This window comes from Lagenorhynchus albirostris, chromosome 2 (assembly GCF_949774975.1).
Source record: "Lagenorhynchus albirostris chromosome 2, mLagAlb1.1, whole genome shotgun sequence".
NCBI classification, from domain to species: Eukaryota; Metazoa; Chordata; class Mammalia; order Artiodactyla; family Delphinidae; genus Lagenorhynchus; species Lagenorhynchus albirostris.
In genome coordinates, this window is record NC_083096.1 from 33,803,301 (window position 1) to 33,820,431 (window position 17,131).

Below are 17,131 nucleotides of genomic sequence, written 5' to 3' on the forward strand. Positions count from 1 at the left end.
AGCAGATGGTCTGGGCAGGGTTGGGTGGCCCTCAGGATGCCTTCTGGGACGCCCCGCTCTGGGATCACCACATGCTTACAGGCAGATCAGTGACGCATTAGATTAGCTGCCTGATCATCTTCGGGTGGCCCTTCTCTGCCCCATCTGGACATCTGTGGAAACTCAGCTTGGAGATGAGGTGTCCCGCTCTAGACAACAGGGAGACACACTGATTAGCTACAGAAAGGAGAGGGGCCCTTACAGTCAACCGTGCTGAGGATTCTGGGATCTGACAGGCACCAAAAAAGAGTGAACTGTCCTGTCCCCTGCTTTGCCCACCTGAGAAGTGCAGGTGATGCGGGGCTGGAGCCAGACCAGCAGTCTCTGCTTCTCCACTTGTTTACTTTGAGCAGGTTCCTTAATCTCTCTGAGCCTCATCTGTAAAGTGAGCATAATAATAACAACACACACCCCCTTGGGTGGATAATTCAGGTAAAGCACTTAGTACAGTTCCTGGCACCTTGGAGACACTCAAGTTATTATTAATAATTTACACAATAATTAATAATACCATTATAAAATATTTTTGTCATTATCGAACTAATGGACCCACAAGCAAAACTCAGCCTGGACCCCCAAATGCTCAGCCCACTCTCTTGTCAGAAACAGAAGTACCGTAGGGGCCAGCAATGAGGAGCCTCCCAAACCACCCAGATCCATCCGAGATGAAACTTTGGGAAATGTTTCCCAAATCCAGTCCTAGGCTTAGTTCCACTTAGTTTTACTCCACTTAGTTTCACTCTTGTTTTCACTTACTGTGGCTGCTGGAGCCCACCTGGGCAGGGCAGGGCAGGGCAGGGCAGGGCAGGCAGGTTGCAGAGGGATCTGAGGGCATCTTAAAGACCCCAGCCACCTGTGTCATTGGGACGGGAACTGTGGCCTCCCCAAGGACCCAGCTCCCACCACAAGGGCAGCAGCTGTCCTAAAACAGAGTCACAAAGACAGCAGTGTCAATCTAAAGCAATCCTCCTTGCGTGCATTTCCAGACCCTTGGCCCCTGAGCCAGCCAATGGCTGGTCCGTCAGTCCCAGGGCAGCAGCTGAGCCATCCCCTCTTGGCAGTCATCTCTGGTTGGAGAGAACTCTGAAGCCCTCTCCTCAGAGCCTGGGCTGACCTGGGCGGGGTCAGAGGGCAGGGCTCACCTCAGGAGCTCGGGGTCCACGTGCCAGCCCCAGGAAGACAGACAGACAGAAAAGGACAATGTGGGCAGAGGCAGAAAAAGGAAGGACATCCTGGAAGGAACTTGCACAGCAGCAGTCCAAGTTATCCAAGAGACGTGGCTCACACAGTCTCCATCAGGAACAATGAAGACTATCTCCCGAGTTGGGAAAGCTCTATGGAGGGGCGGCAGGAGGACCGGAGGGGAGAGCATATGGGACCTGGGCAGGCATTCAGGCCTTGGAGGCTGCGCAGCAGAGACCCTCTTCCACACCACACCTCCTTCTCCCTTTCCAGGCCCTTCTCTGTGGTTCCAGGTCTGTCCCAAGCCCCTGTGACCCCCTCCACTCAGGAAGACATGGACCAATGTCCCAGCCTTGACAGGTATGCTTATTGAAAACTCTGATGCTGGCCTGGCCCTGCCAGCTGTTTCTAGCATCTGGACCACTCACCAGTCTTGTCTGTGCGAGCTGGACAGCAGGTGGACCAGCGGGGGGTGAGAGAACAGTGACAGCCTGACGGGGCCCACTGCCACCACAGATGGCTTGTCCCTCCTCCTCCAGGCCCCAGCCTTCCTGGGCACACCTGCCACATGACAGGAGCAGAGCAGGAGAGATGTGTCACTCACCTGGCTGAGCACCTAGAATCTCAGAGCTGGCAGGGGCCTTGGCCATCTTTAACCCCTTCGGGTTACCAGTGAGGCTCAGAGAGGGCGGAGCACTTACCCTAGAACACACAGCCAGTGACTAGCAGAGCCCAGACTACCTTTCAGACATTCAGACCCCCAATCTAGTGAGTTTTTCGTGACAATACACAGCTGGCTGATTGAAAATGGGCTTGGATCCATAAGCACTGATGTGAAAAGGTGCCCAAGATCAATTATATAATTTTAAAATATTTTGCAAATCATGATGTATTGTGTGATCCATTTGCATAAAATAATACTTATAACCCATGAAATTATATACATGAAAATAGTAAACCTGGAGGCATGTGATTTAAATTTGTTAAGGTACTTTCACTATCTATTTTTAAATTTCCTCTAATGTTCGGATATTTTGACCAAGAGCCAGTGTTACTTTTATAAGCAAGGGAAACAATAAAAATAAACACGTAAAGTGGGCAACGGAAGCAGCCCTCCACCCCACTTGCTTTGCGCCACTAACTGGGGATTTCTGATTCGCAGCCCTTCCTCTAATAGGGGATTTCTGGAGGAAAGAAGGAGTTTGCCTCCATAGGTCTCTAGGGTTTGAGGATAGGAGCCACTTTCTTTTGCCTCCTCACCGCACCCCTCTACAGCCCTTCCGTTCTGGGCTGGGCAGGGAAGGTGGGGGCAGGCAGGCCAGACAGCGCCAGGAGCTGAGCTGCCCATGCATTATGGAAGACGCGGGCGCCTGGCTCGCTCCCTAGCCCTTAAATGACAGCAAATGAGGTAAAGCCAGGAGGGTGGGGACGGGAAGGGGGTGGGAGGGGGGCAGAAGGAAGCGGTCTCCAGGGCCCCGAGCGAGCGTCGGGAGCCAGCCAGTGAGCGGAGCCTGGGAGAGGGAGGAGCACATCTTGATGCAGAGATGCTGCAGTGGCTCCAGCGCGCGCGCGCGCACACACACACACACACACACACACACACGCGCGCGCGCGCGCGCCCTCACCCGCCACCGCCACTGCCGCCGCTGCCGCGCCAGGACAGCAGGGATCAGCTGAGGCTGAGGCGAGCCGGGAGGAGAGGAGGGCGGCCCAGGGGGCTATGAGCAGCGTCCACCTACCCCAGCCAACACCCTTCTTTCAGCCCAGGTAGGTGCCAACCGCTTTTGTCTCCTCCAGTCCTGGGGCTTCCCAGGGCGCTGCTGTGGGCAGGGGCTCCGCGTTCAGTTTCCTGGCAACTTGGGAGGGGGCAGGGACAGGGCAGGAACCCCAGCTGGCTGGCAGGGGCCAGTCTGACTTCTCACCCCAGCCCCACAGGGGCCACCAGGACTGGAGATGCCCTCCGCCCTACGTGGGTGGCATCCTTCAGGGCCCTAGCAGGCCAAGCCTGGCCCGGAACCTGGACCCCAGCAGTGTGTCCAGGAATTCAAGCCACAGGCTGGTAGCAACAACTGCCTCCGGAGAGGGCAGAGGCTATGGGCCTGCCCCACACCCCTGGTCCAGGGCTTGACTCTCCATGAGGACAAGTCCCAGACCCTGACCTGTGCCCAGATATCCCTAGAAGGAATTGAGCCTGACTGCCCAGACTTGAGGTCCCCCTGGGTCTGCCTGTGCAGGGTGACCTCTTTGCAAAGTCTTGCTTCTGTTCGGCAGAGGGGAAGGCTGTGGGAGACAAGGAGAGACTGGAGCACAAGTTTGGGCAAAGCCCTGTCCTGGAGCGGGGACATAGGGAGGAGAAACTGAGGCAAGTCACATCCCTTCCCCCCTCCCCAACCTTATCTTCTCCTCAGATCCCTCCCCCTCAGCCTCACCGGTGGGAAGAAAGGATTTGCAGAAGTTTGGCTTTCCAGTGGGGAAAGGGGCTAGGCTAGAAGGGGGAGGGGTACCATTTAGGGGGTCTAGAAAGAGAGGGCAATCCTTCTGTCCAGCACTGTAGGGCTTACATAATAGCCAGTGGTGGGGGAAGCAGCCCCAGCCAGTGCCCAGAGATGAATCCCATCACCTTCTCCAGGAGGAATTCCCAGGTCTGGGAGGCAAGGAGTGGGGTGAGCTAAGACAGTGCCTGTGGAAGGAGAGTCCTGACCCTACACAGGGAAAAAGCCAGGGACCTTTCAGCCACAGAGCACTGGGGGCTGAGCCTGTATCCCAGGAGGAAAAGTTGTCAGTCAAGGTTGTTTGGAGGTTTGGGAATCTAGACAGACCAGGATGGAGTGAACTGTGAGTACCCATGGCCCCTGCCCTGGAGAAGGGCAGGTTTTTTAGCCTCCAGGTTTCCTGCCCTTAACTTCCCCCACTTCATGTCCAGCCTGCAACTGGTCAGACTCTTATCACCCTTTCCTTTCAGCCGACTCCCCAAGGCCCCAAACTCCCTTCCCATTCCAGCTGGCATCCTTTCTCTTCTGCTCAAAGGGAAGCAGTAGGAGGAAGAGCCCAAATAACCCAGGAGGTCGGTGATCTGACATCACTCTGGGCAGCAGTCTCAGGCTCCTCTCCCAACCTCCTGCCTGGAGAGCCCCTACCTCCACTTAGCCTCTGAGTCCCCGCCTCCCAGTTGCACTCAGAGGGAACCAGACGGAGCCACCGGAACCTGTGGGAGAGGCTGGAGGTGGAGCAGGGAGATGGTGCCCTGACTCCTGTCCTCGGGGGGGAGGGAGTTCTTCCCTTAGACACAACAGCATCCATGCCCTTCCCCAGGGTGCCCCACAGTTAACCCCTTCTAGCCAGGCTGCAGGACCACTCAAGGAAGGCTTTGACCACAAGGTCAAAGTTCTTCCTAATTTCCCATGAGATCTATCAGGAGTTGCCAGCCGGCAAGAGGGAGGTGGGAGGTGAGACAGACAGGGAGGGGCCGCAGAGCCCACGGCATCAAAGTCACCCAAGATCCACCTGTCCTTCTGGGGCTCACCATGAGCAGTGAGGGAAGCAGGGGTGCACTGCCCTAGGAAAGGTGTCCCCTGCTCTCTCTCTCTCTTATTCCCCACGCGTCTTCTATGCCCCACCCGGCCAAGCTCTCTCCTCGCATTCCCCTCCTGGTCGAATGCACTCCTCCACCTACCCCGCACCGTTCCCCCTGCCAGATTTTGCTCCTTATGCAACTCCATTCCAGCACCTTCTCTGCCAGCAGTTGTTCAAATAGAGACACGTGTGGGATGGGCCTCTGAAGAAGTGTGCTCAACGGGATGGTTGCACACATTGTCTCTGACCAACTGACCACACTTGCTCCTCAGGAGTAAGTACACAGAAGGAGGTACCCCCAAGGTATCCTCTCTGACTTTAAGGCCATCAGGGAAGCAATACCTTTGGGGTGGTTTGGAGAATGCACTGTGCCCCACCTCCCAGAAACATCTTCAGCCAAATGTTTGTGAGAAAGCTTATCTACACACATTTATGCCTGAGGTTGGAACCACAGGGCTGAGGACTGATACACAGGGAAAGAAGAACTAGAGCAAAAGATATGCCAGTGAAGCAGGAGGGATTGAAGCTAGACTGCAGGAGACACTTCCTCACCAGGAAGACGTGCCATGAGGAAGTAGGGCAACCTCCTTTCCAATGACTCTGTGAGGGTGTGGAGAACTGTCCAAGCTTAGAGACAGTCCTGCCTAGAAGTAGAGGTTGGGCTAGGTGACCTGTTAATTTCTCCCAGCCTCAGGTATCCTCTTGCAAATGGTACAGGGGGAGATGACTCAGGAATCCATAAGAAGACAGACATCCTTTTCTCTCCCTCCTGCATGCTGACCACCTCTCAACCTTCCGGACCTCCCTAATCTAGACCAAACCCCCCAGGACTTTGCTAACTTGGAACATTCATGGGAGTTCCCATGGGTTCTGTGCCCCAATGGTAACTGTCCTGGAGTAAAGAAGTACTTCCATGGGTTTAATGAGTTCTCCTGATGCAAAATGAGCCCATGTTTCCTTGTTTACCCAGAGAGGATGCAAACAAAACAAAAGTGTGTGACATTCTCACCCCAAACTGAACACACTCTATCCCAGAACGTGTGCAAACCCAAGTGCACCTCAGCATCTTTATCTGATGAGCCCCACCCCACACTTGGGGCACCCATCCAGATGAAACCTGCTGGGTCTTCTCCAGCCCAGCCCACATCCTCTCAATGTCCAACGACCTCATAGACCAAAAGGCTCCCCGACACTGGCTCTGGCTGAAGGGTGGCCTTCCTGCGGTGCAACCCAACAGGTACAGTTAATTTGGGCCCTAGAGTGGAAACTAGCCTGAGGGGAGGAGCAAGTTCAAACCCACCTCGACCAGGCTTGGTTCTGAACCAGCCGTCCAGGAATTAGAGGGAGTCACCTCTCAGCAGAGATGAGGGGACATGCAAAATTGCTCCAGTAATTTCTTCCCGATTTGGATCTTCTGAACCAAGTTGAAACAATCGCTCCTATGCCTGATGTCTCAAAAGGGCCCCCCTCCCAAAGCCCTCACTCGTTCTGCCCCCAGACCCCACACGGAGTAGGCAGGCAAGTAGGGAAACCTCGAGTCTGGGTGCTACTTGCCCGCCCCCAGGTCCTCCCAGGAGAATGCAAGGCTCTCCCCTTCTGCCCACTCCCCACTTTGAGGGGTCTCTTCAGTGGAGAGGGTGGGGACAGAAGGGCCAAAGACTCCCGGCTGCAGATCAAGGGCCAGACTTCCCCGGCCCCGTGCCGAAAGCTCAGGCAAACCCACGAGCCTGGGAGTCACAGCTCTCCCCCGAGGGCACGGCAGTGCCAGGGCTGGGGCCTCAGGGAACCAGCTGCGAATACAAAGAGGCTGCAGAGAACACCGAGGGGTGGGAGGAGAGGGAGCACACAGAGCAGGCTGGGGAGGGACCCAGCTGCAAGGCCGCCCTGTCACCAAGCAGTCCCTGTCCCCCAGTGGGGACTGAGAAGGTCCCTATCCCACCCAAATATGCCCGGAGGACCTCCTCCAGCTCAGGGCACCAGCCCTGCCCGCACCGAGGCCTCTCAACTGCAGTCCTCTTCCTGCCAGCTCCTGCCACCAGGCACGTGGGCCCACCAGGCCACTGAAGACACCCCATCCTCCCAGGGGGTGTGGGCATGGCTCAGACCTTCCCGGAAGACAGTGGTCCCGTCCCAGGTGGCAATTCCTTTCGTAGGCAGAGTCCCCCTCCCATCGTACACCCCACAGGCAGGAGGTGCAGTGGCTGAGGTTGCGCACCTGTTTGGCGGGGCCCGCGTGGGTGTCCGAGCCAGGTGCTCTCCTGCACACGCGGTGTCTGGACGTGTCTCTGTGTGTCCTTGTGCCTTGTCTGGAACGGCATGCCCGCCGGTGCTGGCCCAGGCCCGCCACGCCTGTGGGGTACAGCCCAGGGAGTCTGTGGGAGACTCTCAGCGTTCTCGACACATGTGAGCCTGGCCCGAATGTCGCGACTGTGTGGAAGTGAGCCCGACCCACAGCCGGGCCCAGTGTCTGTCGACACACTTGTGTGTCCCTCGGTGTGCTGGGGTCCGTGCTCGAGGCCCATGACGGTTCTCAGTGATGAGCTCTCATCTATCTCAAGCGCTTACTATGGGCTAGGAATTGTGCTGACCTCACAGGGTCCCGGGAGGTGGGTACTACCCCTCTCATCCCCATTTTGCAGATGGAGACTGAGGCTCAGAGAGGTTAAGTAATGAACGTAATAACTGGGGTTACGCTGGTTAGTTATACTAAGGTTACACTGGCTAGTAAGTGTCAGGTCTGTCAACGCAAGAGCCCACCCCACTAAGCCAGCGTGCTGTGCTGCTAGGTGGAGCACGGTGGGGACACGAGGGGCTCCTATAATACCTGTCAGCTTACAACAAGTCACTTAGTCTCTGCCCTCAAATGGGCTCCAAACTCCTTCTTTTCCTACCACCACCCATCCCAAAGCTGCTCAAATCTCCATTGTCCAGGGGGAAGGAGAGACAGGCTTGGGGCCAGGAGCTCAGTACCCCAAGGGAAAGCACTTGGGTGGAGTGTGTCTTTCATTTTCCGACTGCCTCTGTGCAAGGGCCCTCAGCCAGCAAACCCTGGAGTCCAGCTCACAGCCTTCCATCCCCAGCTGTCCTCCGGGCCCTTTGGCTCCTGGGCCCGGCAATTCGGCCAGCTCTCCCTGGTCTCCCGGAACCCCAAGCAGCCTATGAGCCCCCCACGTTCTCCCAGGACCGGCCCCGGATGGTGACAGCCTGTGTCCGCCTGTACCAGCCTGTGCCTGCACCCCTGCACCAGGGCAGCTGGCCGGGGCCAGGCCTGGCTGGCTCAGGGTCCACAGGGCCAGCTCTAGGCCTGGCATAGCTCCACGCCGGCCTTGCACTTGACAAAAAGGCCTCCTCCATCCTGGGTATTCTAGAATGTGTCACAGGGCAGATGGTATGGGGAGACGACTGGCCCATGCAGCTCGTGAGCACATCCCCTGCTGCACTCAGCTGGGCAGGGAACTCAGCAAAGGCGGTGTTTTTATTCCTGCCTCCCCAGCACTTAGCACAATGCCTGGCACATGGTGTTAAATACGCAGTGGGAATGGACGCAGAACAAGGCTGCATGCCAACTGCCTCATGTCAGGGAGGAAATAAGCTCCAACCTTTGACCCAAGCTCTGGGGGGTGGGGATGTGCGTTCACACAAGGCCTTAGCACGGAGCGGGCTTGGCTCAATGTACATCTGATGGGGTTGATCAGCCTCTAATGCTCCCCGAGGGCAACCCTAGGTGCTTCCTGGTACCAGCCCCGCCCCGACCCATGTCTCCTCTGAGGCTGCAGGTCTCAGGCCCCAGGGGGTGCCCAGGGCCCTTGAGCCCAGAAGTGACTGATAAAAGTCCAGGATTAAATCGAAGTTTAGGATGAACAGAGGGATTGTATTATCCATGATGTATGGTAATTACTTATGGTAAGAGAGATACCAGATAATTCTGACCACTGTGGGGTGGAGGTGAATGATCCAGGGTGCAGGGCTCCTGGTAGATCACCGGGAAACAAGGCAGGGCTGGGACACAAGACACAGACACACAGATACACACACACACAGAGGCATATATTCAATACACAAAGACCAGATATACTCATACACAGACACATGCATATACACAGAGACACAAGACCAGACCACACATGTACACAGGGACATAGAGACAGAACACACAGATACGCACAAACATCACACACATGCGTACACACGCACACATGCACACCCACCCCACTCTCTCCAGCACTGCTGATGGGCAACAGCAGACGGGCAGCAGCAGACTCGTCCCTGGAGTCTCCAGCCCCGGCCGCAGGTCCCTGCCCGTCTGTTTCCGTTTTGCTCGGACACACTCAGGATAAGTGCCTGTCTCCCCGAGCCCACACCCTACCCCCTCGCTGAGCTCTCAAGACTGGCAGGCAGACAAAGGGCAGGAAGCAAACGATGACTGAGCACCTTCTCTGTGCCAGGCTCCGGACGGGGCACACCTGTGCCAAAGGGGTGTTTTCAAACTCTTCGGAGCTGCGGAAACCTTTGAGTAAAGGGAACCTCAGAGGGAAGTCCAGCAGATAAAGCAAGTATAAGTGGAGTTGCTCTGGCTGAAGTGGGGAGGGGGCCTGGTGCCCCATCTTCTCTCCACGCCCCTATCCCCACCGCTACCCGAAGGCAAGTCCAAACAGCCCCAAGACTGCCTCTGCAGGGCACTCTGTACCTCACTCCACACTCAGAACAGCTCTGCAAAGGAAGTGTTACGATCTCCACTGCGCAGATGAGAAAACTGAGGTCCACCAGGGGAGAGAACTTGTCCAAGCTCCCAACACTGTTAGGAGATGAAGCCAAGGTCACCAACTCCTGTCCATCGATTCCAACGCCTGTTGTGGTTCCCAGTGCCCCAGTGGCTTCCTATCATGAGGACAGCTTCCTGCATTTGTGTACCATCCAGGGTCCTGCTTCTAGATTCTTCCATGGCTAAGCACCCTGCTGACCCCAGTAACCTGAGAGCATGTGTGAGAGTGTATGTGTGTATGAGAGAGAGGGAGGGAGTGTGTGAGTGAGAGACAATTTGTGTGAGAGGGCGTATGAGGGGTGTGTGTGTGTGTGCGTGCCCTGGGGTTGCCCTTGGGCAGCACTGAAGACTGGTCAGCCCACTGTGTGAGTGTGAGTGTGAGCATGTGACGTGCAGGTACACAATCACAGCTGTTCTCAAGCAGTTACGTACAACACACAAGTGACACCTATTCTGCGCTGAGGGTGCTGGGGGCGTGTTGGGCGGGCTGGAAGTGCTGAATCTCTGGGTTCAAGCCTGGAACTGAAAGTGGCAAGGATAGGGAGGGACAGGTGGAGAGGTGGCACCTGGCCCCCTTTCTGACACAGGGAGGTGGGTATGAGGCTGGAGTTGGGGCGGGGGAGGGAGTGCCATCTGTTTAAACACCACTCCCGCCACTCGAATCGGAACACCAAGCTTCTCAGCCTATATCCTCCCTGAGGGGCCCTGGGCCCACTTCTCCCCTCTCTTCCCCCCACCCCCTGCCTGCTCCTTCGGTGCCAGCTGTGGCTGTTGGGAAGGCAGGAACGGGTGGTGGTGATCAATATTGAGGTTTAAGGGCATTTGGGAGCCCTCTATTTCCTGGGGAATAGAGCCCGCAGTGAGGCCGGGAGACCCTGAGCTTGCACCGGTCTTCGGACTCTGCACTGGCCCTAGAGGCAGACTCAGGTCATCAGCAGCCTGCCATCTCCACCTCCCCACTCCCACCCAGGGGCAGCGTTCCCGGGCCCTCGGCCACCCTGCACTCTCTGGGAGAATCACAGTCTCAGAGCTGGAAGAGACGCTAGAGAGCACCCATTTTACAGATGAGGACGCTGAGGCCCAGAGATGGCATGGGTCTTGAAGCCAGTTAGTGGAAGAGCCCCCAGCCGGGCTCGCTCCCTCAACCTTAGATCACCTCCTTCTGCTCTTAGTTTTCTGCAAAGCAGGTAGCAGGGCAGAGAAGCGGAATATGCAGCAGGGCGATCTGGCCCCCAGTAGCCTGGGAGCCCAGTGACCCAGACTCAGTCTGATAACCAAGAAGCAGGCCCCTGAGATCCCACACTCCCCCCACCCCAAACTGGGCAGGACAGCCTGGAGATGGGGAGTTGGTGGAAGGCTGGACCTGCTCTCCCCCCAGGATGAGGCCCCCCTCTCTCAGACTGATGGAGGGGGGCTCTGATTTGCTCTTGGTGCCCCCCAGGGAGCAGGTTCTTCAGGGCTCCAGGATCTAACCAAATCTCCGCTCATCTCGGCAAGAGGGAGGCTCCTCTAGGAGCTGCGTTAACTCTTTCGGCCCAGAAGTCCTGTCCAGGCCCACTAGTCCATCTGGTTGGGAAACCTTACTAAGGGGGCCAAGGTTATGGCTCCATCATGTACACTACCTAAGTGCCTTACCTTGGGTCCAGGTGAGAGGGTGTGGGCGAATCAATGAAACCCCTCCTCACTGGTAGAAAAACAGGCTGGTTCCCAGAGACTTGCTGCAGCTCCCAGAGGGGCTTATTACCCCCAACCCAGGCAGCTGTGTGCGGGGCAGGGGAAAGCGGGCCCGATTCCTAGAAGATGTTACTAGTTCCCCAAACCCAGGCACGGGCCCTGCTCTCTTCTGGCCCTGCACTGAGAGCTATTACCGGGTGAGCAGGCGCTGGCTTCTTGCCTCCCAATTAGTCACTGCTTTCACTCCCTGAGCAACACCCTGCTGGCTGCACGGGAGGTGGGGTGAGGGTACAGGGCAGAGCCAGACTCCCAGGGGGCCAGCAGGAGGCACTCGGCCCTGGGAAGAGCTCCTTGGTAATGGCCAAGCCCCTTCCCCTGGGGCCCTGGGGAGGGTGAGAGCAATTCCAGCCTCTCCCCAGGCTGAGGCAAAAGCATCGCCGCTGACCCAGATGTACCTGGAGCTGGGAGGGGCGCTCCTCAGCTCAGAGTCCTCCCCCGCCTTTCTGCCTCCCTAGGTCCTTCTCAGCCTCCAGCCAGACTCTCCCTGTGCAGGGCTGAGGCTCCTCTCCTCCGCTTCCTACTTTTGCCTGGAATGCTCACCATGGGGACACCTGCCAGGAGGAAATCACACTTGCTAATGCTGGCCGCTGTGGCCCTTGTCTCCACTCCAGGTAAGAGGGCTTGTCTGGACTCCGAAGCCTAGCGGGCATGATCACAGCGTTATATCACTGCTATTATGTTAGTGATGTGACTACAGAAATAATTGACTGCACTGCGTGGCACTCCAGTTTGAGGCCATTTCCTTATAAAAGTTTCCTGTTTGTGGAGTTTACTTTCCCTTTGAGATTAGGAGGAGAGGGAATGAGTCTTTGTCGTATTGTAGATGATCCAGAGAGGGTGAGGGACTTGCCCTGGGTCACACAGCGAGACTATGGCACAACCAGATCTCCATGACATCAGCCCAGAGTTGCAGCCTCTTAAGGCTGCAAGATTAAATTTAAAATTAGTTGCTTAGTTGTACTAGCCACATTTCAAGGCCTCATAGCCGTATTGGATAGCACCGTTTATAGAATATTTCCATCATCACGGAAAATTCTATTGGATAGTACTGCTCTAGGGTGCCCTGACCACACAACTCTGGGAGGGTTCCTCAGGACAACAGTGAAGCCTGGCAAATGGACCAAATGTGGAATGGGATCTGGGAAGAGATGAGGCAGAGCAGGGCGTGGCCCAGGAAAAAGGCAAGAGGGACCCAAGCAAAAGTTCTCATGCCAGGGGTGCTTCAAGTGGGGAGAGGGGAGGAAGGCGTTTGGCAGAAGGAAAAGGAGGGTACGGAAAACCGAGCAGTGCAGCACAAGGGGCCCGGGCTGGCTGGATTCTGGAGAGTGGGCTAGGGAGGCGGTATGGGATCCCCAGGCTGTCTGAGCTGGGGGAACCTTCCAACAGCCTGCTGCTGCTCGGAGGGGCCTACTGGAACCGCTGCTTGGCCTCTCTGCCCTGACCCTCAGCCCGGATCAATAGACGTTTCTTTTTTTCTTAAAGATCTCCGTGGGAGAAAGGGTACCCATCCTCTGGTGTCCTTCTGGAGTTCTAGCTATACCTCAGGCTCCACCCCCCCCCACCCCCCACCCCACAGCCCCTGCAAGGCTGCAACCAGCACATTTTAAATTCTTCGTCTCACCAGGGAAGGACTCCACTGGCATAGTTTCAGATGTTCTCATTATGTCCTAACCGCCTCCCAACCCAGCATCCAAGTCAGTGAGGCTGCTGGGAAATAGGGGAGCCTCCCAGGCCCCCAGCTCCAGGCCTAGCTCCCAGTGCCAGGGCCCCCCAGATCTGGAGGAGCTGCTGGGCTGGGGAGCCCAGGCTGCAAGGGGCAGGAGACACCCACCCCAGAGAGAGTGGCGGACGTACCCGGGCTCCTCCGCGTTCCCCACCCTCAGGGTCAGTCAGTGCTGGGACCCCATCATCTGAGGTAAGCAGTATGTGCAGCCTCCGCGGTCCATAGACCCAGAGAGGCAGGAAGGCCAAGGGAGACGGGACCTGGTCTGCCACCTCCAGCAACCGCAGAGGCAGGAGCGGAACATCCCATGGCTGTTCCCACCCCCTAGGAAGGGGCCTCAGCTCTTGGCTGTCTTTGCGCACCTACCCTGGGGAGGCAGCTTCGGATTCCTGCACCCCAGTGCAAAGACGGGCAGCACGGCTTCCCCTCCACAGTCTCAGCTCCCTAATCTCCTTCCTCCATGAGATCCTGAAACCTGTGTTTGGGGGAGCAGAGTTGTCAGGATAGGGATTCAGGAGAGAATCAGAGAGGATGCCGAACAAGGACAGCACAGAGTGGGTGGCTTTCCCTGGGAGTGTGTGTGTGTGTGTGTGTGAGAGAGAGAGAGAGAGAGAGAAAGTGCATGTGTGGGTGGATGTGTGTGTAGCTTCAGAGGGAGGTGTGGGGTGAGTGTGGGTGTGTCTGTGGATGTTTGAGAGGGTGGAGATGTGAGTGCGTTATTATTGCATGGAGGGCGTGCTGCATTTGGGGGATGATGAATGTGTATAGAAGGCCTTACACACAGCGCATGGCTCTCAACTCTATCCGCTCTTCAGAATGCCCGTGAGGCCCTTTTAAAATCTAGATTCCTGGGCCTCACTCCTAGAGATTCTGATTCGGGACCTCCAGGATAGAGCAGCATCTCTGATGGTCCTGATGGGAAACTGAAGTCAAGAATTCTGAGCCCTGTGGTTAAGGACGCTGGCTATGGGGGGAGGCTGGCCAGGGTCCACACCCCTAGATCTGCTCCTTCTCTGTGTGACTTGGGGCAAGTTATTTAACCTTCGAAGTCTCAGTTTTCACATTAGCCAAACGAGAAAGTGGCACTGGCTACTTTGTAAAGAGGTTATGAGAAGGAAATGTGGAGCATGGTATTTGGTAAAGAGTTAGCCCTCGATAAATAGCATCTATTCTGTTATTATGAATGCCTAGATGTAGATATAAATAAGTATATGTGGACATTTGTAGCCATACGTGCATGGGAACGGATGTGTGTATAAATGTGTATATCTGACTACTGGAGTAGCTTAGAGAGTCATGTATGTATATATGTGTGATGTCTGTGTGCATATAAGGAAGTGTGTATACGTGAGAGGTGGAAAGCATGTGTCTGTGGATATTGGGTGAGGGTGTGTATATGGCTGAACGCCGGAGAGAAAGCTTTTTCTGGAAACTTAAAGTATCAGTGTGCCCCGGGCCCACTCAGCCACCATCCGCCCCCCTCCCCCCCCCCCCCCACCATCCAGACAGAGTTACTGGAAGCTGCTATTATGCAAGGTTGTTCCCAGCAGCCTGGCTGCCTCCGCTACCCCTCCTTTCCCTCCCCTCCCGGCAGTCCCAGCTGGGGCAGGGGTCCCTACCCTCCACCACCATCATTAACTTAGGATTAAGCTGGGCTCTCCAGCCGAGAGGATGCGCTGCCATCTCCGAGGCCTGGGGCGGCAATGAGGGACAGTGATGGGTGGTGGGGAGGGCGGATGGGGGATGCCATTTCAGGGAGCCCTGCCTCCTTCCTCATTCTGAGAGCTGCTTGACAGCTGCCATCACTCCCAGGGGTCCAAGGCTGGGCCTCAGCTGTGGCATGGGGCCCACCCCCACCCCTGGACCAGGGCTGACAGCTGGATGCACCAGGAGAGCAGGCACTAATTGGTTAATGGGGATCCTCCATGACCCACCAAGGAGGGCCTGAAATCAGCTTCATGGAGGGTTAGGAGCCAATTAGGGGAGGCCTGGCTCCTGCCTGACACCACAAAGGCAAAGAATGACCGGCCACACCAGTCTGCAAACAGAGGCAGATGTGAAACACTGCCCTCTGCCTCTCAGACCCTGCCCCGGTGAGCCTGGACAAGGGGACATGGAGAGCAAGGCATCTGCCCCGGGAGGGGGCCAGGCAGGAAAATGCCATTTGCATGCGGGATACCCATCTGCCCAGCAAATTCAGGAACCCGAGGTCTAGAGTTGCGCGTGCCACAGGCTTGCCCTGTGGCTGTGGGCAAGTCGCTCCCTTTTCTGGGCCTCTCTTTCTTGAAATGTCACAATGGAATTTTATAAAATGCCCCAAAGTAACGTGTACGTCATCCACCCACCACTGAGCCTTCCTCTTCCCCTGACCCCCACCCGGCCCCCTCACTTGGGTCCAGGAGACAGTGGCTGAGTACACACCCTGTGTCAAGCTGAACCCTGCTACAGACCCTGGGAGGGGGGTTCATCTTCTTTCCATTTCGCAGGTGAAGACGCTGAGGCTTAGAAGGGTCCTGTAACAGCTAATAGAGGCCCAGGGCCAGAGCACGTTCTCTCAGGACGCCCTCCCCAGAAGGAACACTAGGCTCCAGGGCCACACCTCCTCTCTCCCCCTTTTTAGCCAGTGGCTTCCACGCATCTCTCAAGGCCCATCTCACACCCTGCAGGTCAGCTCTTCCATGAGTCCCCTGACTGCTTCCACTCCGAGGGTCCCTGCTCTTGAACCTAAGCCACTATTATGGCTCTCACCTACTGTCAGTTTTCTGTCTTCCTCCCCGGGTCGCAAGCTCCTTGAGGAAGAGGGACTGTGTCTTACTCATTTTGCTACACAGGGCCTCGCCCAGTGCTAAGTATACAGCAGGTACTCAATATCTGAGTATAGGAGGGGTGACTGACTGAACTAAGTGACTAGATGGGGTCTGCCCAACCTATTGAAATTCAAAGTTTAATTAATTATAATTAAATAAAATTTAAAATCTGGTTCCTCAGCTGCACTAGCCATATTTCAGGGGCACAGTGGCTAATGGCAAATAGCTACTGTACTGGACAGGGCAGAAAATGGAACCTTTCCATCACTGCCGAAAGTTCTATTGGACAGCGCTGCCCTGGAGGCCAGGCTCCAGCTGGCCCCTAGGCCCTGAGACCTCTGGTGGTGTCCCCCATCTGCAGCTTGGAGCTCAGTCTGGGGATCCCCAGCCACCTTTGGGCCTGTCTTTGAAGACCAGCCCCTCGGTCTGCTATTCCCAGAGGAGTCCACCGAGGAAAAGGTGACACTGGCATGCCGTGCCCGGGCCAGCCCTCCGGCCACCTACAGGTGAGACCCTCGCAGTGGTGTTGGGAGGCCCTGGGCAGTGGGCAATTTTTCGTCACATCAGCCCCTCTCCGCCCCCACTGCAGGTGGAAGATGAATGGCACCGAGATGAAGCTGGAGCCAGGCTCCCGCCACCAGCTGGTCGGGGGCAACCTGGTCATCATGAACCCCACCAAAGCCCAGGACGCCGGCGTCTACCAGTGCCTGGCCTCCAACCCAGTGGGCACCGTCGTCAGCAGGGAGGCTGTCCTCCGCTTTGGCTGTGAGCCCCACGGGGTGCCGGGATGCTTTGGGGTAGAGAAGACAGGGCTGGAAAGTGTCCAGAAGGGCGGTTGACTACTTCCCCATGGAGCCTGAGCTGGGAAGGGAGGGTCCTGCAGGCTTGGAGGACAGCGCCTGAGCACACAGTCTCCACCTCCAGTCCTGCAGGAATTCTCCAAGGAGGAGCGAGACCCAGTGAAAACCCACGAAGGTTGGGGTGTGATGTTGCCCTGTAACCCACCCGCCCACTACCCAGGTGAGTCAGGCCCCTGGGCCATGTTAGACAGAGGGCACAGGAGGGGCTTCTGGCCGCTCAGCAGAAGAGGGATGGAATAAGAGGTGGTGAGTGACCCTTGGAAGCACTGATCCCGGGGTGCCCAACTCTAAATGATTCTGTGCCCCACCCCCCCATCAGACTGGGAGGTCCCCAAGGGCAGGGGCTGTTTCCCCAGCAGACAGCACTCCCTGAAGGCAGAGATAAAGTCGCATCTTCCCTCTAGGTCTCCCCTCAGCCCCAGTTCAGAGCACAGGGGCTCTCAGGACAGGG

At 56.6% G+C, this 17,131-nt stretch overlaps 1 protein-coding gene across 1 annotated transcript in view; it reads left to right on the top strand.

Annotated features, from left to right (window-relative positions):
• The first annotated feature begins 2,884 nt into the window (after nucleotides 1-2,884).
• Nucleotides 2,885-17,131, top strand: part of CNTN2 (contactin 2) — a 29,154-nt gene continuing 14,907 nt past the window's right edge. Inside the window, exons 1-5 of the mRNA XM_060142095.1 lie at nucleotides 2,885-2,988; nucleotides 11,746-11,901; nucleotides 16,182-16,326; nucleotides 16,410-16,585; nucleotides 16,745-16,840. Of these exons, the coding sequence (XP_059998078.1) occupies nucleotides 11,823-11,901; nucleotides 16,182-16,326; nucleotides 16,410-16,585; nucleotides 16,745-16,840 (496 nt within the window). The 5' untranslated portion in view covers nucleotides 2,885-2,988; nucleotides 11,746-11,822. The remainder of the gene's footprint in view (nucleotides 2,989-11,745; nucleotides 11,902-16,181; nucleotides 16,327-16,409; nucleotides 16,586-16,744; nucleotides 16,841-17,131) is intronic.